The 25,847-nt window shown below is 40.8% G+C and overlaps 1 protein-coding gene across 7 annotated transcripts in view; it reads right to left on the reverse strand.

Moving 5' to 3' along the window:
* The window catches only part of MBD5 (methyl-CpG binding domain protein 5), a 235,657-nt gene that overhangs the window by 51,371 nt on the left and 158,439 nt on the right, over window positions 1-25,847 (reverse strand). For 5 of the 7 annotated variants that reach the window (XM_030209184.1, XM_030209183.1, XM_030209186.1 and 2 more), the window contains one exon: window positions 23,171-24,199. In XM_030209184.1, coding sequence (XP_030065044.1) covers window positions 23,171-24,199 — 1,029 coding nt within the window. The remainder of the gene's footprint in view (window positions 1-23,170; window positions 24,200-25,847) is intronic. The other 2 variants (XM_030209188.1, XM_030209187.1) reach the window with 1 other exon arrangement.

Here is a 25,847-nt window from a genome sequence, read left to right on the forward strand (position 1 = left end):
TCAACATATACTAGTTCTGAAAGTCTGCATGTTTTTCTTTTACTTTTATTGGAGGGAAAAGCACATGCCAAACAACATGATGCACAACAAAGTTTATTTTATTTCCATATGCTTATTCATATTTCCAGTAAGGCAGATTTTCTTCAGCTATATATTCTTGCTCATGCTCATTTTTCCTTCTTTCAGGTTTCACATTATCTACACAGACTATTGGTGGCATATTATATCATGTTTTCTTTCATAGGCATTATGCTTCTTAGAAAGCATCTTATTTAGAGAAATGCCTCTGTGATGGAATACGTAATTCCATAGTTAGAATAGCCCAGTTAGAACCCTAGAACTATGATACTGGAGACATTAAGGAATGAGAATCCAAGTGTTACATAATCTTAATTGAGGGACCCTTCTACTAAAGCTTAGCGTGCACTAAATCCTAAGAAGCCCATAGGTATAAGATAAGCTTCTTAGCATTTTGTGCTCTTTAGTAAAAGAACTCCAGAGCGTCTAAACTGCCCGTGAGAGCTTTCAGATAGATAAGGTCACAGAAAGCAGACCTGTGATGGAGGAAACACTAATTCTCAGTGTTCGTTGAAAGCTGGTCAGCAGGCTGTGAAGACAGGGCCATGGGAAACAGGTATCAGATTCTGACTACAGTAATTCCTAACTGTTTGAAAACAGCCATAAAGGGACAATTAAAACTAAACGAAATGTAAAGCTGGAAAGATGTCAGTGCATTTTACAGTGATTGGATCCTGACATATCAGGAGTCTAGTCAGTGGTTAAAACAGTGAGCTGAGAACAAGGGTTCACATCCCACGACAATCTTTATGACCCTGGGCAACTCACTGAGCCTTCCATTGCCTCAGGTACAAACTCAGGGGCCCTTTCACTAAAGCTTAGCATGTGCTAACATACATTAGTTTGAGCTAAATGCTGCACATCCTATTTTATACCTATGGGCTATGTTGAACTTAGTGCATACTGGTGCTCATTTTCAAAGCATTCAGACTTACAAAGAGGGGCATAAATGAACGGGGCCGGCCATCTCTAAGGCTGGCCCCGGAAAGCGGCATACCTGACCATATTATCGAAACAAGATGACCGGCCATTTTTCGTTTCGATAATACGGTCGGGGCTGGCCAAATCTCAACATTTGGGCTGGCCTTAGAGCTGGCTAGCGTTACAGATTGCCGCCATTGGTTTTTGCCGATAATGGAAACTAATGGCGGCCATCTTAAACCCGGCCAAATCCAAGCCATTTGGTTGTGGGAGGAGCCAGCATTTGTAGTGCACTGGTCCCCCTCACATGCCAGGACACCAACTGGGCACCCTAGGGGGCACTGCAGTGGACTTCAAAAATTGCTCCCAGGTGCATGGCTCCCTTGTGTGCTAAGCCCCCTAACCCCCCCCCCCCCAAACCCACTCCCCACAACTGTACACCACTACCATAGCCCTTAGGGGTACAGGGGGGTTTGGAGGGCTCCCATTTACCACCACAAGTGTAACAGGTAGGGGGGGAGGGGCCTGGGTCCACCTGCCTGAAGTGCACTGCACCCACTAAAAACTGCTCCACGGACCTGCATACTGCTGTCATGGAGCTGGATATGACATTTGAGGCTGGCATAATGATTTTTAATTTTTTTTTTTGGGGTGGGAGGGGGTTGGTGACCACTGGGGGAGTAAGGGGAGGTGATCCCTGATTCCCTCCGGTGGTCATCTGGTCAGTTGGGGCACTTTTTTGAGGCTTGATCCTAAAAATAAATGGACCAAGTGAAGCCAGCCAAGTGCTCGTTAGAGCCGGCCTTCTTTTTTCCATTATCAGCTGAAGCCGGCCATCTCGTAACCACGCCCACGTCCCGCCTTCCGTACCCTGCCGAAACGCCCCCTTGAAGTTTGGCCGGCCCTGCGATGGAAAGGAGTTGAAGCCGGCCAAAATCGGCTTCGATTATACCGATTTGGCCGAGTTTAGGAGATGGCCGGCCATCTCCCGATTTGTGTCAGAAGATGGCCGGTCTTCTCGTTTGAAAATAAGCAGGATAGTTACCTAGTAAATCTATGTGCTTTGAAAATAAGCCTCAATGTCTGTTAGCATGCACTAAGCTTTAGTAAAAGGGCCCCTTTGATTGGAAATCCTCTGGAGACAGGGAAATACCTATTTTATCTGAATGTAACTCACCTTGAACTGCTACTGAAAATGTCTAAGCTAAATCCACATAAATAAATAATAATTCTCTAACTGATCACATTCTCAAATAAAGGAGGAAAAAAGTGTATTTTTAAAACACTACACAATTTCCTTTCAAACACTAACACTGAGACAATTTCTAAAATCATAAGAAAGTAAATATGTTTACTTGCTGAAACCACTTACACTAAAAATGTATTTTTTTCTCTTTGTATAGTAAAAGATTAATTTATTCTGACTGCCAAAGGATAATGTCTCCTTTATGGCTAAAGGAATTTTGTATGTTTTTGGAGTAATATTTTGGACTTAGTGCACCCTTATGCAGCTCTCTCTTGCACGCTAAAGCTATTTTTACTGCAGCCATAAAAAATTCTGATTTTGTATTTATTTCATTAAATCCTAAGAAGCTTATGCTGACATTAGCACAAAAACATTAGCAAAAAACAACAAATACTGTTTAAAATACATTTGAATGTCCTGAAACAAATATTAAATTAATGTTTAGGTCTTAGTCTAATAGCCAACAAGATTATTGATGATACAGGGCATTAAATACTGAGTAAAGAAATTATCAACGTGAGTTACCCTTAAGATGAGTTACTTTAATCACAACTCGTGCTATTTTAGCACAGGTCCAAATTTATGCATTAAAACCTAGTTACTAATAACCCAAGTTAACAATAAAGTAACCCATCTTAACAGTAGCTCACATTGATAACTTCTCCCCTGATTATCTTGAGAAGTGACAATAATCCAAGACAGAAGCTTAGAATTAATTATGTGAACTTAACTATGAGCTAGGCAGTGGTGACTAGCAACCTCATCCCACTTAGGCCCTGCTATGAAAACGGTCTCACTTGTGATGGCCTCCATAAGTCGTTTGAGGCTTGGTGCATGTGTACAGGGGGGAGAGAGAGAGAACGAGATGTGAGCAGTGGTTGAAACAGAAAAAGTAAGTATTTCTGCTGACAGTAACAATGTGTGAAAACTTAATTCACATAGAATGTTGAGATTGGAACTGAGACCTCCAGATTGGGATGTGTTCAGTTCTGGTGGTATTTTAGAAAAGGATCTGTTGACATAGAGCCTTTTCTAAAATACATGTAGGACTGCATATATATTTGCTGGCACATATACTAGGCATACACTCAATAATAAATGTGGGGAAGAGATACCTAACATAATCTAATGTATATATAAATGCATGAAAGGTTCTCAGTACTTATAGCAAATACACTTGTTAATCTTCAGAGGAAAAGGCCTCGAAAAATTCCCCAACACTTAAAAACGTCTAAAGGGAGCTGGACTTCCTCATCATCAGCCAGAAAAACCTCCGTGTAGGGTGAAAACTCACTAAATCTTAAGATGTTCAACTTTAAACTCAGCCAAAAATAATTAAATTAACTTAGCTTCGTTCAGTAGGTCTCTGTGTTTTCTTGTTAATATTGTAGCGCTATAGAAATGCTAAATAGTAGTAGTAGTAATATTGAACGTGATCAACGGCGGCCAGCATTTCTAATTTACATATTCTGCTTCAGGATCACTGGACAATCGGAAATCAATTGTCCAGTGATCCTGAAGCAGAATATGTAACGCTGGCCGCCGTTGATCACGTTCAATATTAACAAGAAAACACAGAGATCTACTGAACGAAGCCAAGGTAATTTAATTATTTTTGGCTGAGTTTAAAGTTGATCATCATAAGATTTAGTGAGTTTTCACTCTACACGGAGGTTTTTCATGTCTCCTTGAAATCTCCAAGTAGTGTGGATTTCCATATGTAAACAGCAACTTTATGAAATCAGTTTTTACGTAAAATGCTAGTATTTCTATGCAGAAATCATGAATAGGGCTTCTAAAATAACCCCCAATGTATGTGAATAAAACCTGAGAACAAGCCTGAAGCCACTTTTTCAAAATGCAATGCACGTCACATGCACTGAACATCATTGTTTATCACTGATTAAAAGCTTGATATAACGCTTAATTTGTTGAAACAAGTCAAAGTGGTTTACAAATATTAAAAACAAAAAAAAATAGAAAAAAGAACTCCATTAAAAATGATAGGAAAGCTGCAGTCATACCAATAAGTTACAAGACATCACTCATTCAATTATGTGGCTCCTCTATATACCAGAACTGCACTCCCAACTCACAAACAGGGAAAATAATATTTTCTATGTGTTGTTAACAGCTAATTGAAAAAGGTGAGTCTTTAGAGATGAGCAACAAGCTGTATCTGCTCTGGAAAAGTAGAGAATCTGGTCATCATCGTCTGCCCCTGCCCTGTCTCCAAATGCAGTTCCACCAATCATTACAGAAGAAAAGGAAAGAGCTGGCAAGTCCCCCATTGCTAATAACTGTAAGTTGGAACAGCTTGTTTGAAATTGTCCATTTTCATTCAAATCATATGGATTATTCTTAAGATGACAGCAAAGCTGAAGATTATGTTTAAAATTGTAACTTTACATATATCAATAGAAGTAAAAGCACATGTTGCAGCAACAGATGTATTTGCACCCAGAATAATGGCAAACCTCACTGCTCCCACAAGAACAGAAATCCGATTGCACAAGGTAGCAAATGATTTGGTGGATCTTGCCAGCTAGACAAAGTCTTTCAGTGGCTTGACTGACGTTTATCTAAAACAGTCCTTGAAGACAAAATATAAACCTAGTTGGCTGGCTCTCGATGTTTTTCAGACCACTGAACATTTTTTTTAAACATGCATGGTATTTGATTTCAACTATGTGAACAATTTGACTTACAATCAATGAATGTATGAGTCTATTTCCATGTTTGAAGATAATACTAGAGTCATTTACCTTCTGTAATGCAGTTATTAAAATAGTGTCTTGATGCTGTTTAAATTCTGGTGAAACCCAAAAGATGGCTTTCTGAATTTAACTGCAATAGTTCTGAGATTTTATTGGTCCCAGTGAACAGGAAAGCGAAGATACCTGTAGCAGGCATTCTCAGAGGACAGCAGGCCTTATATTCTCACAACTGGGGAAGGCAGCGCTGTGTAGCCCAGTCTGGAGATCATAAGGAGCTTAACAGAGCTTTGTGAAGTGCGAGATACACTTCACCATGCATGCGTGAGTGCCTTCCCGACCGCAGCAAGGGTGCGGTTACTGCAGTTAAATACTACAGCATAAAAAGGAGAAAAAAGGAGAGAACTCCAAGGGGAGGAGGGAAGGTTTGTGGGAATATAAGGCCTGCTGTCCTCGGAGAATACCTGCTACAGGTAAGTATCTTCGCTTTCTCCGACAAGCAGGGCATTAACTCTCACAATTGGGGTATCCCTAGCATCCAGGCTCACTGAAAAAAATAAACATTGGTTAACTGGGCCTTGCAACAGCAAGGACATAACTCAGATTAACCTGAAACTATATATACAAACTGAGTGAGAGTGCAGCCTGGGAACAGAATAAAACGGGCCTAGGAATTGGATTCTAGACCCCAAACAGATTCTGCAACACTGTCTGCCCGACCGACTGTCGCATCAGGTATCCTGATCAAGGCAGTAATGAGATGTAAATCTGCGGACTGAAGACCATGTCGCAGCCTTTCAAATTTCTTCAATGGAGGCTGACCGCAAGTGGGTTACCAACGTAGCCATGGATCTGACATTGAGCCTTGACATGAATGAAAGAAATGCAATCTGCTAGCCAATTAGAGATTGTGCGTTTCCCCGATGGTGACCCCCCACCCTTTTGGGATTAAAAGAAACAAAAAAAGTTGGGCGGACTGTCTGTGGGGCCATGTCCATTCCATGTAATAGGCCACTGCTCGCTTGCAGTCCAAGGTGTGCAAGGTGCTCTCACCAGGACAGGCATGAGGTTGGAAAAAGAATGTTGGCAAGACAATCAACTGGTTCAGATGGAACTTCAACACGACCATAGATAGGAACCTAGGGAGCGTGTGAAGGACTGCTCTATTATGATGAAACTTAGTATAAGATGCATCCACCACTAAAGCCTGAATTTCACTGACTCTATGAGCTGAAGTAACAGCCACCAAGAAAATGACCTTCCAGGTTAAGTACTTCAGATGGCAGAAGTCAGAGGCTTGAAAGGAGCTTTTGTCAGCTGGGTGAGAATGACATTGAGGCCCCATGACACAGGCGGAGGTCTGACAGGGAGCTTTGACAAAAGCATACCTCATGAAGCGAACAACTAGGGGCTGTGCAGAGATGGGCTTACCCTCTACATGGTGATAAGCACTAATTGCACTGAGGTGAACCCTTTTGGAGTTGATCTTGAGACCAGACTCAGAGGTATAGAAGGTATTCAAACAGGGACTGTGTAGGGCTGGAAACAGGATCTAGGGCCTTATTCTTACACCAGACAGCAAACATCCTCCATTTGAAAGAATAACACCTCTTAGTGGAATCTTTCTTGGAAGCCAGCAAGACATGGGAGAAAATCCCCTTCGATAGACCTAAGGAAGCAAATTCTAGGCTCTCAACATCCAGGCTGTGAAGACTAGAGACTGAAGATTGGGATGCAGAAGAGATCCCTTGTTCTGTGTGATGAGGGTCAGAAAACACTTCAATCTCTATGGTTCTTTGAAGGATAACTCCAAACAAAGAGGGAAACAGATCTGCCATGGCCAATAAGATGCAATCAATATCATGGTCCCTTGGTCTTGCTTGAGTTTCAGCAAAGTCTTCCTCACAAGAGGTATGCATACAGAAGGGCCTGTCCCCCAAACCAGAAAGAAGGCATCCAACGCTAGTCTGTCATGACCTGAAGTCTGGAACAGTACTGAGGGAAACTGTGATTCAGATGACTGGCAAAAAGATCTACCGATGGGGTGCCCCACACTCAGATCTCGTGGGCAATGCCCATGCTGAGAAACCACTCGTGCGGTTGCATAATCTTGCTTGGTCTCAGCTAGACTTGTTTTTTTTTTTTTTTGCCTGCCAGACACGTGGCCCGAAGGAACATGTCATGTCGGCGAGCCCAGGACCACATTTGGACAGCCTCCTGACACAGAGGGAGTGATCTGTTGCCCCCTGCTTGTTTGTGTAATACATTGCAACCTGGTTGTCTGTCTGAATAAGCACAATTTGGTGAGACAGCCTTTAGAGTGTTCCAGATCACCCGGAGCTCCAGAAGGTTGATCTGAAGACCTGTTTCCTGGATGGACTAGACTCCTTGAGTGTGAAGCCCATCTTGATGAGCTCCCCAACCTAGGAGAGATGGAATGGTAGTCCCAGAGTCAAACTGGATCAACTGGTCCACCAGAGCAGAGAGTGAACAAGCTCTGGAGACACTTGGATGATATCTTCTAGATCTTCTGTAGCTTGGCACCACTGGGAGGCTAGGGTCCATTGGACTGATCTCAAGTGAAGGCGTGTCACGGAAGTCACATAAACTGTGGAAGCCATGTGGCCTAACAGCCTCAACATTTGCCGAGCCGTGACCAACTGACAGACTCGAACCAAAGAAGCCAGAGTGACTACAGTGTCTGCTCTCGGTACTGGAAGCGAAGCTCGAACCTTCGTCTAATTGAGCAGGGCTCCGATGAATTACAATTGTTAGGCAGGGTGAAGATCGGACTTGGGTTTTTTTATAACAAGCCCTAGTAGCTCTAGCACCCGATGGACTCCCGAGCACTGTTCTCCGATGTACTCTTCACCAGCCAATCGTTGAAGTAAGGGAATACATGAACCTCCAAGTCTGCGTAGCGATGCTGCAACTACTGCTAAGCATTTGGTAAAAACCCTGGGTGGAGACACAAGGCCAAAAGGCAACACGTGGTACTGGAAGTGGTGTGTTCCCAGCCAAAACCGAAGATACTTCCGGTGAGCAGGAAGTATCAGAATGTGTGTATATATGTCTTTTAAGTCAGAGAGCATAGCCAATCGTGTTGCTGAATCACTACTACTACTACTACTACTATTTAGCATTTCTATAGCGCTACAAAGCGTACGCAGCGCTGCACAAACATTCATCTTAAACTTACTACACTAATAGTCCTGAACAAGTTTCAGGGACGGGATTCACTTTTGGACACTTCTACAGATCGCATAACTTCTGCCTAACCCTCCCTATCCTCTCGATTCAATGACTGACTGGGCACATCATGGGAAGAAGGGTGCCCAGGGAAACCATCCTGAACTTTTCTCTGACCAGGAATTTGCTCAGGGACCATAGGTCTAGGATGGGACGCATCCCACGTCTTCTTTTGCAAGAGGAAGTACTTGGAATAGAATCCATGCCCTTCTTCCCCTGGTGGAACGGATTCGACCGCATGGGCCTTTAGAAGGGCAGAAGGTTCCTCTGCAAATACCTGCTTGTGCTGAGAGCTGAAGTAATGAGCTCTTGGTGGGCAATTTGGAGGTTTTCAAAGTCAACTGAGGATGTATCTGAGATGGACTATTTGGAGAACCCACCGGTTGGAGGTTATAAGGGGCCACCTTTTGTAGAAAACCTTCAGCTTCCCCATGACCGGCAAGTGATCTGGGACGGACATTTTTACAGTGGCTATGCTCTGCTGGAGCTAGTCAAAAGTGCATCCCTTGCTTTGGCTGGGGAGTCACTGGGGCCTTAGGTGCATGATGTTGACAAGAACGTAAGCACTGGGATAGAGCATGAGCAGGCTGGCGAGAAGAGGTGGTGTACCTATGACTCTGAGTAGTAGGCACCCCTCCTCGACTTGCCAAAAGACATCCTAGATGAGGAAGCTGGTGCAGAAGGAACCCAGTGGGAGAGAGAAGAGATGGTATCAGTGTGTTTCTTGATTTGGTCAGCGACCTCCTCAACCTTCTCTACAAAAAGGTTATCCCCCTGGCATGGGGCATCCACCAACCTGTGCTGAAGTGACGATTCCAAGTCAGAAACATGAAGCCATGAGAGTCTGAGCATTGCTATACTCTGGGCAGAAACCCTGGATGCTACGTCAAAGGTGTTGTAGGCACCCCTTGCCAAGAACTTACGACATGCCTTCTGCTGCTTGGCCAACTCGCGAACTAACTCGGCTTGCTCCAGTGGGAGAGAGTCTGCCAAGTCCAGCAACTTGCACAATGAGTCCCGCAAGTACACGCTTGTGAAGAACTGGTAGGATTGTATATGGGACATGAGCATTGAGGCCTGAAACATCTTCCTTCCAAAATTATCCAAGGTACTATATTCTCTACCTGAGGGTGCCAAGGCATAGTCTCTGAACTCCTGGTTCTTTTGAGGGAGAATTCCACCACCATGGAATTGTGAGGCAACTGGGGCCTCAAAACCAGGCATGCTATGGATCCGATAAAGTGTTGATCTTCTTGAGCAGGATAGGGACTGACAGAGGGGACTCCCAATTCCTATCAAGGTCTTCCCTTGTGAGTACCTTGTGGAGAGAGACAGTCACAGCCTCCCTAGGAGGAGGCTCATAGTCTAGGACCTCGAGCATCTTGACCCTGGGTTCATCCTCCACCTCCAAATGAAATTTTATTTTTGTTACATTTGTATCCCACATTTTCCCACCTATCTGCAGGCTCAATGTGGCTTACATAGTATACCGTAAGGCATTTGCCAATTCCACTGAAGAACAAATACAAAGTGATGTTATGATAGAATAAGGTTCATGTGTTACAAACACATTTGGGAATCGTAGAGAGGAAGAGTTTTGTTGTATTTTTTACGAGCTTTAGTATCCTTGTGTAGCAGGGTTCAGGCATTTAACTTGAGTCCGCAGGATATGCCTTTTTGAATAGGTTGGTTTTTAGTGATTTCCGGAAGTTTAGGTGGTCATATGTTGTTTTCACGGCTTCTCAGCCATTTCCTTTACAAACAAGGGGAATGAAAGGCTCTCCTTGGGAGACTTTCTCCTTTAAGGGGAGGAAAGGGTTCAGAGGAGATATCATAGGATTCGTCCTCCAAAAAGTACCTTGGATCTTCCTCAGACTCCCATGAGCATTTCTCATCGGAGTCAGACAGCAACTCCTCATGAGCAGGCTGAGACTGAGCCTGCCTCGACTAAGAGAAGCCATATCCTCAAGAGGGGTGTTGAGGAGTCGGCTCCTGCATCGATTCCAGCGAAGCTCCCTCCACCAATATCGAGGGGGTACTGACTTGGGAGGCAGTCGATACCAGAGCCACAAGTGACACCGACACTGGATGGCCTTTTGCAACGGTGTGCATCGGCATCGGGGGTGTTTGCGCCTACCCTGCTGACCAATGCCGATGCTTCTCTTGGCCTTCGCCTGGAGCTCAGCATCAAGACTCCTCAGTGCCGACGAGGTCAAATCCTCACATCGTCTCGGTGTTGGGCCAACAGTCAGGCCCTAAGTACTGAAGAAACCAAGAATGGGTGTCTGTGCCAGAGATTGTTCAATTGCACCGGGTATAGCGCTTAAAGCCACTGGGAACTTTAGTGGACATGGATGGAAAAACCGCTGCAGCCAAATCAAAGACGCGATGGTGCCTGAAAAAAGGGGCAAGGCACTAGAAAATATTGAAGGGAAAGATACGGCCGAAGTCTAGGCTTAAACGCGGTCTAGGACACAAAAAAGAAAGAAAAGTTTAAACTTGAGAAAAATAACAAACAAGTATGGGTGAAAAGGGGACCGAAGCCCAAAACTCAGGTGCAGCAAAATTTCACCAAAAAAAGCCGAAAAGGCACCAAAAGAAGGCTCTTCCAGACTGGACTTGAACAGAGATCACGTAAATGCAACCTCTCCTCACCGCGGTAGAAAAAGAACTGTGTAACTGTGCCCTCGCAGCGGGCGGGAAGATAACCCATGTATGCTCAATGGAGCATCTCTTGCGCTCTATAAAGCTCTGTGAGAATTAATGGCCTGCTTATCCTCGGAGATTTTTTTTTCTTACAATATGTATTGCAAGATAGCAGACATTTGATCAAAGCTAAAGCTAACAACTGGTGAAGTGCAACATACTTCAAAACTGACAAGCTGCAATAGGAAAGCAAATGAACATTTTTGCACAGCAATAATCTTGAAATAAGAGTTTACTGAGATATATTTTCTTCTAATAGAGATAACAGATGCTTAGTATGAAGAAACACCCACAGAGAAAATTTTCCTTTCTAATCACTAAGGAGATGCCTGACATGCAAAAAACAAGAGAAAAAAAATGTGTCTAACAAAGATGTGCTGACAGATGTCACATGGCAAGGAAAATAGAATACCTTTTATCCTTGACTAAGTTAACATATTTTTTGATAAAACTTTCAAAGGCATAACCTTCTTCTTCAGATCAACTTCAACTGATCTTAATCCTCTGCAAGTCTGTCTTGAAGCCACTGCCTCGTGGCTTGCAGAGCACAGACTGGTCTTAAATCGAGAAAAAACCACGGCGTGTTGAATTACTGGTTCTCTTTCCCCACCTACCGTGTCTCCCATTCTACTTGGGAAGACTATCCATCCTGTTACTTCCTTTTGATATTTAGGTGTCATAATTGACTCACAGTTGCTTTTCCGCAAACAAATATCTCAGTTTGTCAAACAAGATTTCTATGCTGTTTGCAAATTATGTATACGTTCTTAGTTGAGTTTTTCTTTACTACATGTTCTGATCCATGCTTTTGTCATTTCTTGACAAGACTATTGCAACTCTGTTTTTATGGGGTGCACCAAATTACAGCTCAAGTGACTCCAACCATTACACAATTCCACTGCTCGATTTCTCTGTCTGGCTAAGAAAACTGATCATATTGCTCCTCTCTTTAAACAACTTCACTGGCTACCTATACCTTATTGATCACAATTTAAAGTCCTCTGTATAGCATATTCCCCTAGATTCTATATAATGCGACTAAAGTTGCATGCGCAAATCCAGTCATATTCTGGATTTGCATGTGAACTTAATTGAATGATGCTAATTGCCAATTAACAAGCAATTGACACTAATTGGCATTAATTAGAATTTACATGCACAACTAAGCATATCCTGTGCGTAAATTCTAGTGCCTTGTTGAAAAAGGGACACAGCCATGGACGTGGAATTGGCGGGTCTTGGGCATTTCTTAAAACTATGTGCGGTGTTATAGAATACACCTGGTCCACGCCTAATTTAGGCGTAGGCATTTACCCCAAGTTTTAGTTGGCATAACTGCCTGTGACTAAATTTAGTCATGTGGATGGGTGCTAGGCATATTCTATCAACCACACCTAAAGTTAGGAGGTTTATAGAATACGCCTAGGCATATTTGTTTGCCGTGCTGATTTTTAGGCGTGATATATAGAATCTAGCTCCTAAGGCCTACCATTCGGGCTCACCATCGTTCCTGGCATCTTACACTATCCCTTATACTCCTGCTAGAGCTTTGCACTCCATTGACTCCCACAGATAGGTAATACCTCCTCCAAGGTTGACCCATTTAGAATCAACAAGATATATAGCCTTTCATTTTATCTCCCCAAAACTTTGGAACTCACTCCCACCCATTATTTGGGGGGAGTTATCTTTTAAAAAATGTGAAGTATTATTGAAAACACATTTTTTTAATCAAGTGCTTGGCTGTGAGGACTCTGGGACCCAGTATATCCTTATCTTTTTCTCTTATGGATGAGTGTGTATCTTTCCTGCTAATAATGTAGTTCTTTTCTAATTTTGACTAATGTGTTTTAGAATTGTAAACCGCCTAGACCTACTTTTGTCTAGATAAGGTGGTATAGAAAGTTTTATACATTAACAAACAAGTATGAGCAAAAGATAACAATATCAGAATACATATTGTCATGTATCATGGCTGAGATGCATTCCTTTGGCCATGAAGCCAAAAACACTCATGCGTCTCTAGCTGAACCCTCACTAGGGCAATTGTAAGAAAGACCGAGGCTAAGGCCAAACTCTTTCAAACTTCCACTTTATTTGAACATAAACTCAAACAAGCAAATATATTATACTTCTTTTTAGATACAGAGTATTGCTTGGAGTTCTAAACAAACCCTGTTCCCTTTCAAATTACAACAGCCTTTTACCTAGAACTAGACCCATACTCCTGTCCCTTGCCAATACAGGATCCAGTCCAGTTTTTCTTTCTCTAAGAGTGACAGATTCTTTCTGACTTGAAATTCCCTTTGAAACTGTTACCTGCACAGAGGTTATAATCTTTTTTTTTCCTCGGGTGTACCTTCTCCTTTTATATGGCCAGCTACTTACAATTTTCTTTCTGAAACCCCTTCTCAATCAGAAAAAGCATTCCTTAGGAGACCCTAGCATTCACACCTTGCTAGCTGTGCCCTTCCCATTCTTTTGCAGAGGAACAAGTTCTCAAAACAATTTAGGTGAGACTCACCTCCTCTTGAAGAAGCTAAACAACATGCATGATCTTCTTCTGCCCCCTACCTGTGCTCTCCTGCTTGCTAAAGCGGCTGCAGAAACAAGGTTGATACATCCAGGCTTAGACAGTTTCTACAGAGCAACTACCCTTTCCCTATACCCTGCCAATGCCCACACTTTAGGAGACCTTCAAAAGCATCTTTCCCACACCAACCTGTCTCTCTCTGAGACCCCTGGCCCTTCCATGCCCTTCTCCTAACTTACAGTGCATCTTGGGGATCCTATTTCAACCCCTCAAACAACCTGGCAATAGGGTGGAGACTTATGATGATCCTGGGAACTCCTCCCTTCTGGACCTAAGGAATGCAGCTTTCTTCATTCCCATTTCTCTCTAGTCCCAGGCAATGCTGCCTTTGTGTCTCTCCTCTCCTTACCAAATAAAAGAAAACCCCTTCTTTAAACCCTATTCTCAGCACATATGAACAGTCAATTAATGGAACTAATAGCACCTGATCCCCTGGAACACTCCTTAATTAATGAAGCTGGTATCCTGCTGAGTCTCCCTTCCTCCAGCAGCTTGATGCTGCTGACTGTATTCCCCATTGCCTCATGGGACTTGTAGTTCACAACATCTTGAAGAAAACCCTTTTTATTCTTATTCAGTTCCATATAGTGGCACAACCAGGCGCATTACTCATCTCAATATATGAGTAAAAGAAAAACATTCCAATGACAGTCTTGAGGGAAAGGTAACAGTAAGGAGTAGGGGAAGGAGTAAAAAACAGGGACAGGTGAATGGGTAATCAAAAGGTGATAAAGCAGTATATTTTTATGGTTTATAGCACGGCAGGAAACCCAAATCCTTGTTAAATCTCAGACTATTTCTCCAATTGGATTAGTATTGCATATACAATGACAGGAATGACCCTCACTCCTAAGCCAGGGTATGTGGAGTATGATCTCAGTCTCTCAAATTTACTGATAATGCTCACCGTAGTATTTGCATTGTGCCAAAGAGAACTTCTTTCTGGAGTTCACAAGATGTAACATGTATAGGCAACTTATCCAGGTACACCTAAAAGTTCTTTTGATCAAGCCTGTGGCACCCAAAACAATGGGAAATATTTCTGAATCTTTTTGCCACATTTTCTTGGTTTCAGACTGTGTTTCTTGGGGCTTGAGGATCTTCCCACTCTCTACCATGATTCACCAAGTAATAGCTTGGGACCAACACCTCTATAATCAATGCCATTCTGGTGTTTTTCTCTTTTACCACTATATCCAGTTTTCTGGCATCCAGCTCTTTATCAGTCAGGATGGGGAAGTCCCAGGTGACCATAACCTCTGTTTTCCACAGTTCTTTTAGGGTCATGATCCCAATGCTTTTCCGGTACACTAATGTTTCAATCCTTACAGAGTTTCCATTGAATGAGATGCCACCACCTTGCTGTTTCATTCTGTATAAAAAGTTTTCGCCATCAACACTTCGCAGCCAGCCATGAGATGGTAACTGTTTCTAGCTCTTTCTTACAGAATCTATAGATGCTTACTGTAAAATCATCTTATCCGTAATCCACTGTCCTTAGCTTCAGTATAAATTGCTCATCCTTAGGTTTCAATTCAGCTCTCCTTAACCATTCATGCATCCAATGTTGATCCATGAACGGTTCATGGAGTAACTTTTCTTTAATTTTAATTTTTCTAATTTACATAGCATACAAAGAGATTATGAAATTGTAAAAAGGAAAGCCAGCAAATGATTAAAAAAAAAATCACACCTAAATAGAGTCACATTTCTCTTATATATCTATATATTCTGATATTGCCATCATTTGTTTATACTTGACCTGAAGGATGTTCTGTCTTCGAACACTGTCAAAAAATTTATTAAGTCAGTTCAATAAAAAAGGGATCACTTTATTTTCCTTTCCTTTTTTTTCTATTTATTACCTTTAAAATGGACTAACATGGCAATCATACCACTTTATCCAAGCTATAATGTGAAAGTAGCAATTTTCTGATGTAAAACGTGTTCTCCAAAATACGGTAATCTGTAAAATGAAAGTAAATGGACATTTTCTAGATAAAGGTATTCAAGTATTTGTTATACAATCAGATCTTTCTGCTGCATTTGACTTAGTTGTGGTTAACTGAAATAGGCATTTCAGGAGCAGTTTTGACATGGTTTAAGGGATTTTTGACAAATAAAGCACTGTATATTTGAGTCCTTTATGGAAGATGTTAAGTCAAATGGGTGTACTGCAGCTCCCTAAGGCTATTTCACTAGTATAAGTGGAGGAAGTAGCCTAATGGTTAGTACAGTGGTCTGAGAACAAGGGGAACCAAGCTTGATTCCCACTTTAGTTCCTTGTGACTCTGGGCAAGTCACTTAACCCTCCATTGTCCTAGGTACAAAATAAGTATAGTAAGTAAAGCACTTTTATTGTAATTAGAGAAAGACAGTATATAAAAATCTCATCCCTCTTTCTCCCTTAGTATTTCCAGTTTATAATACTGTAAAGGATATCCTTTTCTTTATGAATATTTATGAAGATAAAATGGTGGATGGATAAGAATGAGTTAAACATTAATCCAGATTAAACTAAGATTCTTTGTGTGGGAGGGAAAAAAATGATTAAGTACTACAAATGTATCTTGATTCTGGCAAGTGTATTTATTTCAATACAATCAGAGATTCAAATATTAGGTTTAATGGTTGATGCAAAATTAGCAGTAAAATCCCATGTGAACAGGGTACTTTGGAAAGTGTTTTATAATGATTTGAAGTCTTTATTAAATTTTTGAACCCAATTATCTGCAGTTAATTATGCAAGCTTTAATACTGTAACATTTAGTTATTGTAGTGTTAGGTTACTGGATACACAGATGCATAGCTTATAGGTGTTGCAGAGTGTGGCAGTCAAATTAATTTGGGGAAGAAATTGGACTGATCATGTTACCATATCTGATTAAACCAAACTGGTTATCAATTAGGGCAAGGATAGATTTTAAGATGTTTATTATTTGTTTTTAAAATGTTATATGGTATGGCACTGGCTCATATGCATCGACTTGGCACTAGGGAAAAGAAGATGGGATTTTTATATACTGCCTTTCTGTGCTTACAATCAAAGTGGTTTACATATTATATATAGGTATTTATTTTGTGTCTGGGGCAATGGAGGGTTAAGTAACTTGCCCAGAGTCACAAACAGCTGAAATGGGAGAATGAAATACAGTTAGCTTTGTCTAGAATTTCACTGACAAAATTGCAATGTAATGGAAATAGAACAATGTCTGGTTATGGACCACACTTGTGGAATTCTTTACCATAATCTATTAGAAGGCTCTCTTCCTACAGAAATTTAGATAGGACTTGAAGATGTGGCTTTTCAAAATGATTTAACAAATTGATTCTTGTATTGTGTGATTTTAACTTTGTTATGTATATTCATGAATATTATGTGATGCTCAAAGACTGGACCTCTTTGAAGGTCATTATTTATAGTCTGCCTTGAACTGGATGAATAAAGCAAAATATAGGTATTCTTGATAAACTAAATGGAAGAGCCAAAATGGCAGATGAGCAGTAGCTGCAAGTGGAGCTCCAGGAAGCTGTGCTGCCTCAAGTAATTTTGGGGTTAACAATGGTGAAGCACAAAGGCAAGGTTCGTACCTTTCTGCCTGAGGTTGTCCCTTCCCTGGCTTTAGTGCAGCAGACCCTTGAGGGATTTGTGGTTGTAACACCCAGCTTGTATGAGAATTGGGATGGGAGGTTTGGGTGAGGAGAGCCCGCTCTCAGCGTTAATGACATCTCGCTAAGTCCTGATCAACATGAAACTCCCCCCAGGTCCAGGAGTTTATGCCTGTTAAAGAAACAGAGTGCAATACAGGATACCAAAGGGATCACCAGCTTTGGACTTATCGGTGAAGAATCCCAGGCAGAGACAGGGACTCAGCCAGATCCTATTGGGTGTGAGAAGTAGGACAATGATGGGAGAAATGGTGAATCTTTTGCTATTAAACCCAACCCCAGAACAAACTGGTTCAACAATGAAAAGGGGAGGGAGGGGGGAAACAATCCATTGCCCCATGTAAGCCGCATTGAGCCTGCCATGAGTGGGAAAGCACGGGGTACAAATGAAATTTAAAAAATAAAATCTAGTCCTGGGGAAAAATACACCACTAAGGTCACTTTGGAGGCAGTCTGGGACACCATACAGAATTTGGGAAAATACTAGGACATTTTTTGCAATATTACAGAAGGTTCGGACTCTCTCCAGTCCCAAATAAAGCGCGAAGCACAGTCTCTGTATGAGCAGGGAGGGAGACTACAAATGGTGGAGCAGAAAATGAAAAGAAATTCAGTACGTAGGGCTGGCTTTAATAAAAGATAAAATGGTGACTAATCAGAAACTTGAAGCTTCAGAAAATTATAATTGTTGTTTGAACTTGAGATTTATAAATTTTCCAAAGTCTCCTCTTCTCTCTCCAACAGAAATGATGGAAAAAGTATTTTGGTGAAATTTTGCAAATGTCTAGAGATTTTATACAACTATTGACTAGGACTAGGGAGGTTCAGACACTAAAGGGCATTTTTACTAAAGCTTAGCTTGCACTAACTGAATTAGCACACATTAAATGCTAAGAAGCCCATAGGTATAAAATGGACTTCTCAGCATTTAGCACATGCTAATTGCATTAGCATATGGTAGGCTTTAGTAAAAAGGTCCCTAAGAAAATTAGGAAGGGTTTGCAGTCTACTACCTTGGACCTTGCAGGTTTTCTAGAAGGATCCGACAACTAAAGCAACTCTCACAGTGACATTTGCATTGGAACCTGATCGGAATTGAGGTGTGAAATTAAATTTTTGTTATATTATACCCCAAGAAACTCTGATTATTATATCAGTATTTTCTCACTTCTACAGAGTTAAGCAGCAGAGGTGTGGGGCCTTTTTGGCTCTGAAACCACAACAATTTGCTCTTGGAGGGACTTTTTTTTTCAGTTTCCTTGAAAATGTTTTGTAAAAATTATTGGTAAAATGTATGGTTTTTTTTGACCCCACTCATTTAGGGCCCTGTTTACTAAGCTGCGCTATACACGCTAGCATTTTTAGCGTCTGCTAACGCTAGACATCCATAGGAATATATAGATGTTTCTAGCATTAGGTGTGTTAATTTTTAGCATGTGGTAAAAATGATTTCTTTTTAATTTTCATTCTATGGAAGATATTGTGCTCTTGTTTTTCTGTAGGCTCTTCCCTTTTCCTGATTATTTCTTATTATTCAGGTTGAAGCTATGTCTTGCTTATTGATTTTTTTTTTTTTCATTTTTTGTTACTTGCTTTTTTTTTTTTTAAGCTTGGTGTACTTATTTTAATTCAAGTGTATACTTGATATATACAGTATTTGCATAATTTCAAAATCAAAAAAATTAAATTTGGAGTGGAGGAGTACAGCACCAGTCTTGACATCCAGAGGTGGACAGTTCAAATCTCACTGTGGACAGTTCCAATCCCACTGCTACTCTCTATGATCTCGTGCAAGTCACTTAACCCTCCATTGCCTCAGGTACAAAATTTGATTGTGAGCCCTCCAGGGACAGAGAAATGCTCAGTGTACCTGAATGCAACTCACCTTGAGGTACTACTGAAAAAGGTGTGAGTAAACATCTAAATAAATAAATTTTGCATTCTAAAAAATTTTGATATGTAAGAAACAGTAAAATATTACAGTTGAGTATACTTACAGTTTGGAGGTTTTTATTATGCATTTTCTCAGATTACTGTTTTTTTTCCCTGTGTTATATAAATCAATTTTAGCAAAAACTGTAGAACCAAAATCTTACCCATAGTAATAGATAATAAAATTGAACAAGAAAATTTAGTCACCTATTTTTGAAAATAGCATTCTGTTTTCAAATGAATAACTTAGAGCTCAGTTCCTTGTAATTTTTACACAATTTGAGCATGTGAAAGGTGTAAAGAACGAGTCAACCTCAGGCAGTTTCCTGTTGTATCTGATCCTTTATATTTCTCATCACATACCAATTAAGTGCAAAAAAAAAAAGAAAAGAGGTACTCTGCTCCCTGTCACTCAAGTCATAGGAGTCTATATTGTTAGTGTCCATGACTTTGCAAAGTTTTCACAGATTGTTTTTTCCTCCATGTTTTCTTTATCTCCACCATAAATGTGTTACATATTCCCCACCCAGGAGTCTTCCTCTGTTTGGCTCTATCTGATAATCTTCTCCCTCATGTTTTACTCTTCTTACTACATCGCAGGCCCACCTCCTCTGCTCTTATACTTTTCCTCTTGGTTTTCCCTATCACCTCTTCTTCTTCCTCATCCATATACCTCTCCTTTTAATACTGCATTACCTCTTCCATCACAATTCTCCACGTCAATTTTCTTCCCTAGGGTGCTCTAGCTCGACTCATCTCTTTTCTAACCTTTTCCCAAGTTTCAAGTTTTATCACACTACTTATCATAACTTCTCCCTCTGTCTCACTTCCACGGGCTGGATACATTCTAGTTGCCTGATCACCTTGGTGACCCAATTTTTGTTACTGAAATTTGACAAAGTTGCTTAGAGACTATGAGGATAATTCTATAAAACGGTGCCAATTTTTTGGGCCTATTTGGAGTCTATTCTATAAAGGAACGTAGGTACCTACCTTCCTGAATAGAATACTAGCATTTCAGAGCACACATGTGCCTATAATTTAAGCGCCACCACTTACTCCAGTCATAGTAAGTGGTGTAAATGCTTGAATCCAGATTTCTAAAAAATGTGTATAAATTATACTATTCTATAATTTACATACGTAACTGTGCGGCCTTGCCCATGATCTGCCCATATGTATGCCCATCTTCAAACTACATGCCATTGCATTTAGGTGCCATTTATAAAACAGTATATAGCTGGAATATTGGCATTTATTCATGTATGTGTCAGTATTCTGATCATTTATGTGCATTCTTGGCATCTAAAAATAGGTGTCCCTTTATAGAATTACCCTCTATATGCTACTGTGGCCAAGCACAAGATTCTGTAGTGCAAAGTATGTGGTCTGAAGCAACACCACTAAGGCAGGATGTGGAATAGAAGCAGTGCTGTTGGGGTCTACAGATTCAGGCATCAGTGTCGAAAAGAGCATTACCAAAGAGAAAGTCACTAAGAACAACAGATCTACAGATAGGAGGAAGCTTCAGTGGAGGAAGATAGGGACAGAAAGAATGGATGAACAGTAAAAAGTCGAGGAAGAAATCAGAGGCAGATGCTGGAGAAGAAAGGAAGAGAGAATAAGACTAGATAAGGAAAGAAAACAAAAGGAAAACTTCTAAAACTAAAAGGCTCTTTTACTAAAGCTTAGTATGTGCTAAATGCTCAGAAGCTCATTTTATACCTACGGGCTTCTTAGCATTTAGCACTAAGCTTTAGGAAAAGGGCATCTAAATGAGCTACCAAAGGGAGAAATATAAGTTAGGAAAAAACTGTAAAATGAAAGGGCAAAGCTAAAATAAGTTCCTTAAAAATTCATTATATTTCTTTTTGATTTTTCTCTAGCTTCTAAAAGTTTTTGCATTTATAAATATTTTAACCCGTTCATTTCCTATATAGGCCCCCTTGCTCTTCTTTCATCCTAATCCTTTTCCTCCCCCTTTGTTCCTGATAAGGACTGTATCCTCCCATTTGCAACCTTCTTGCTCTCTCCTGCCATTTGACCTCATTTTCTTCACCGAATGTCTTATTTAAGTTGCTGGTTCAACAAATACACTGGAGGCAGAAGGACTATGGGAATGAAGTGATGTATGCTATGACACTATCATATAGGTGCAAGCCACAGTGATATACGGTGTATGGTATGTGGTAGAAAGGGGGTTAAAGAAAACAACTGTGCAGCTAAAAAAAGATTCAGCTTACTAACAAGTTAAAAAAGAAAAACATTTTGATTAAAGATGGGTCAACTTTTCATTCATGATGATTGTCACCCAAAAAAGTAAAGATACAGCTGAGTATTAGCCCAGTAGCCTTTTAAAAGTGTGTGATCTGTCATTAAGATTTTTTCCAGGTCACTACAGACTAGTTTTGCAGTTTTGGATTATCATCTCAATTCCAACATATAGCACACATAGGGGCCCTTTTACAAAGGCACGCAGGTGCCTACGCGCATCCAACGTGCATCAAATTAGTACTACCGCCCGGCTACCGTGTGCCCTGGGCGGTAATTCTATTTTTGGCGCACGCCCAAAACAAGTGGTAGAAAATATTTTCTATCGCAAGGCCCTTACCTGGCGGTAAACAGCAGTTGGCGCATGCTGCATGCTTACCGTGAGACCTTACCGCTAAGTCAATGGGTGGCGTTAAGGTCTCAGGCCGAAAATGGACACGGACTGGTTTTCAGTTTGACATGCCCATTTTCCGGCACATTAAAAAATCTCCTTTTTTCCAGGCACGCTCAGGAAATGGACCAGTGCATGTCCAAAATACGAATCTACACCAGCACAGGCCACTTTTGGGTGCACCTTAGTAAAAGGGCCCCATAGTGCTGAAGAAATTTCTCTTACATCATTGTATCATAGCTATGGCCTAAAATCCTCAAATCAGAATTCTGATTTCTATCTAAACACTCAGCATTGATTACGTTGCTAGCCCATTATCTCTATGTTATGACCCTCTAAAACAGAATATTACACATGACAATCCTAAAAACAATTCTTGCAGAAGAATGACATTAAAGCTTCATTTTACAGTTTCTGGTAGTAATACCTTAACATGAAAATTAATCTCCATGGCCAACTACTATGGGCTGACTGATCATGCTTTTCTTTCAGGTTCTCTCTCTATAGGGAAGAAAGCTTAGTGAATCAGGCCTTCTGGGATATAAATGTTCTTGTGGTTTCTAAGCCAATGCCAAAAAAGAGGGCTCTGAATATTTCCTACCAGTACCACAACTTCCAGAAAAATGTCCTCCGACTTATCATCACTACTTATTACAGGAACTGCAGCCATGAAATCAACTTACGTTTTCAAATGTTCTGCTTTAACATTTATTGTTTCAAATGGGATATTTGTCTATTTCAGTTTCACAACCAAAGGAAAACGTTCAGGCTTCATGTGAGGGCTATTATTTTTAGTATATAAAATTTTGTTGAAATTTAACAAGTTAGGTATTCCTAGTATAATCTAAGTTGAAGAAAAGAAAATCATCGTGAAACTATTTAGCCTGAGAATATTTATACAGCCTAATAAAGCTAACGTGATACAATTAAATGCATATTTTATATATGTGTCTGTTTTACATTTAACTTTATAGGATGGATCCACATTTTCCTTTGGTTCTATTGAAAAATATACATACGCATCTACTACACAGCTACTCATCTTAACCCTGTGATGCCACCACATATACTATGTTCAAAAACATACCCATCACCGAGGGTTTGAAAACCAAAATCAATACATTTACTTAATTGCATTTTAATATGTAAGTTTGGTGTAAGTGGCATCAGAATTAAAACAAAAAGATAACAGGGACCAATGTGTTCAAAATCAAACTGGGAAACAATTCTGCTGTTTTTTTTTTTTTGCAGTTGATTTCAGTGACAATTTATTTTTCAGTACTTATTGAGACTAATAAGCAAACTGGCATACAAAATACTTTTAGAACCTGTGAGTCCGTATAAAAAGTAAAAAATAAAACAAGATGTTCCCTTTTTAAATCTGACAAAATGCAACTTACCAAGCAAACCTGTCCTCAGTAGAGGGTTAAGTAGTTGTGGCACCACAGAGTTACTGTTGAGTTTAGCTGGACCAGATGCATTCCCACCATTATTAGTTATGTTCAGCAATGTTTCTGCCATCGACACCACTGCTGTCCCACCAAGCGTTGAGACAGTCAGTGCTGCCATTGCTGATGATGTAGTAGTTGTGGTAGTGGTAGCCTGGGAGGAAGTTGCTACAGAAACCTCTGGATGATTAATTGTGCTGCCCAATGAAGAGTTCAGGACACCTCCCAATAGCTGGGGATTCAAACCCATTAATCCTGAGGCCCCAAGGACAGCTTGGAGGAGCAGGGGGTTAGAAGTAGTGCCACTGCCTGAAAAGTTTGGCAAAGGGTTCCCTATGGGGTTGACTGAAAGGGTTTCAGGTTTGTTGCTGTTTGAATGATTGGTTTGCAAATGGTCTGGGAGGGCTGCCATCTGTGCTTGAGAAGCTATAGAATTGTTTTGCTGCTGCTGAAACGGATCTGAAATGGTCATGTTTAAAGATGGTAGGGGAAGTATGGATGCTGCTTGAGGTTGGTTCTGAAGCAAAGCTGCTAGAAGCTGAAAATGAACAGGCTGAAATGCTTGTCCATCCATGTCATTGGATAGAAAAGCTAATGCTGTATTTACATTTGGGTTGAGAAAACCTAAAGGGTTGAGAGTGACCTCAGACTTGCCTTCTCCTGTTGAAGGCTGGAGCATATTGAATACATTCTGGCTTAGGAGATGCTGTTGGTTCACTGGTAAAGAGATAGGTACAGAAGTGACAAGGTTTGGATTCAACGGATGTGGAAGATTGTTGTTTGAAGAGCTGTTCTGTGGAAAATGAAGTGGATGCTCCTGGCCAATAAAGGGAAATACATTCCTCATAGGAAGTTGGCTCTGCAGTGAGTTTCCAGCTGTAGTGGTGACAATAACTCCATCCTGAAGAAGAGATGTAGTCTTTGTTATGGCAGGTTGATTTATGCCAGCTATGGTTATGGAAGGTGATGGTCCTGAACCACCTGTAACAAAGATCAGCACAAATATTAGCCACAAGTGTTTAGAATATATTTAATTCAAGCATTGAGATTTGGCAGAAAGTATCTTTCATGCAAATTACAGCATGTCTTGGGTGATTCTAGGAAGCATATAAAGAATGCAAGACTCAACAACTTCATAAATATTGTAATGCAGAAGAGGTAAATGCATCTTGAGAGTTTAACTGGTAAGAAAGTTTTAGTGATTTATTAAAAGTCTGTGATGTCAATGCCAGGCTTTAAATACCAAATGCTTACAAATATGACAAAGATTCCTATTTAGCCAATCATTTCTGGTTTGGATAAGTACTGTCCAGCCTCACAGTATAGTTACATAATTCCATCTACCAAAACACAGTAGTGCTTAAATCTTATACAAAGAATGGAAGTTGAACTTGTACTGGATGTTTTGTTATCCTTAAAAATTTCAATAACATTTACTACAGTATTTTATTACACAGTTGACAAATGTTTAGTATCAATTATTGCCAGTTATTCTACCCATATGGATAATTATCCAAATCTAATCAGTGGCCTCCATATTTAATCTTTTCCTTAATTAACACTGGTAAATCATGTAACCTATTGCATGGCAACTAGGTGAAGCTTTTCACACTTAGCACCAAGTTCAGCTATCTTCTCTATGAGCTTTTATAGATTCACACAGTTGGAAACTAGCAATCTTATAGCATAGATTAAAAAAACGGACTGAAGACAATCTGATACTAGAATAGCTCCACCAGAGCTAACAATTGTATGCTGGGTGAAAAACTATTTCTCTCTCTCTCAAAATATATTTAGAGGGGGAAGGGTGGAGGTCACGTGACAAGATGGCGGCACGTTAGTTTGTGGTCTGTGAGCTCCTGAAACTTGTTTCCCATAACGTTACCTCCTTATCTGAAATGCCCCATACCAAGCGGAAGGGATTAGTCAGAGGCGAGACCTCGAAGCCTAGACCCCCCGGTGGGCAACAGACGATGGAAAGATATGCCACAACTACATCTACCCCAATATCCGGGAGATGTCCTGCTGCCTCGTCGGAAGGAGACCCTCTGGGCTTGGGACTTGATGTCACCTTGTCTCCCCCAGAACTCGAACCGCCGCCCCAACCCGAAGGACGCCCTCTCCAGCGTGAGACTCTGGGACCGGAAGTGGTGGCACAGGGCCCCACGGATCGAGGAGTGGAGGGGGCGAAAACCGATGGAGGGAAGGGAAAGGAAGTTTCCCTTCCTGAGCTAAGAGCTCCATTTACTAGGTCTGGGACGGTGATGCTGGAGAGTATCTGGAATGCTCTACAGCGTTTGGATACTTCAGTAGCCAACTCCACGAAAGAAATTTCATCACTTGTAAGTAAAGTGGATTTGCTTTCTAAAACTATGGAAAATACAAAGCAAGAATTTAATCTGCAGGTGTCGGATTTAAAACAAGAAATGAAGAACTTACAGGAATTTAAAGTGACAACAGTAAAAGATAGGACTTTTCTCCATCGAAAATTAGAACAGAGTGAAAACTTTCATCGTAGATTAACACTACGTTTTTTGAATTTCCCAAGGTCCTTGGGAGTTAGCCCACTGGATGCATTTAAGAAATATTTGTTGGAAGTATTACATTATTCCCCTGAAATATTTCCACC

This window comes from Microcaecilia unicolor, chromosome 7 (genome assembly GCF_901765095.1).
Source record: "Microcaecilia unicolor chromosome 7, aMicUni1.1, whole genome shotgun sequence".
Lineage (NCBI taxonomy): Eukaryota > Metazoa > Chordata > Amphibia > Gymnophiona > Siphonopidae > Microcaecilia > Microcaecilia unicolor.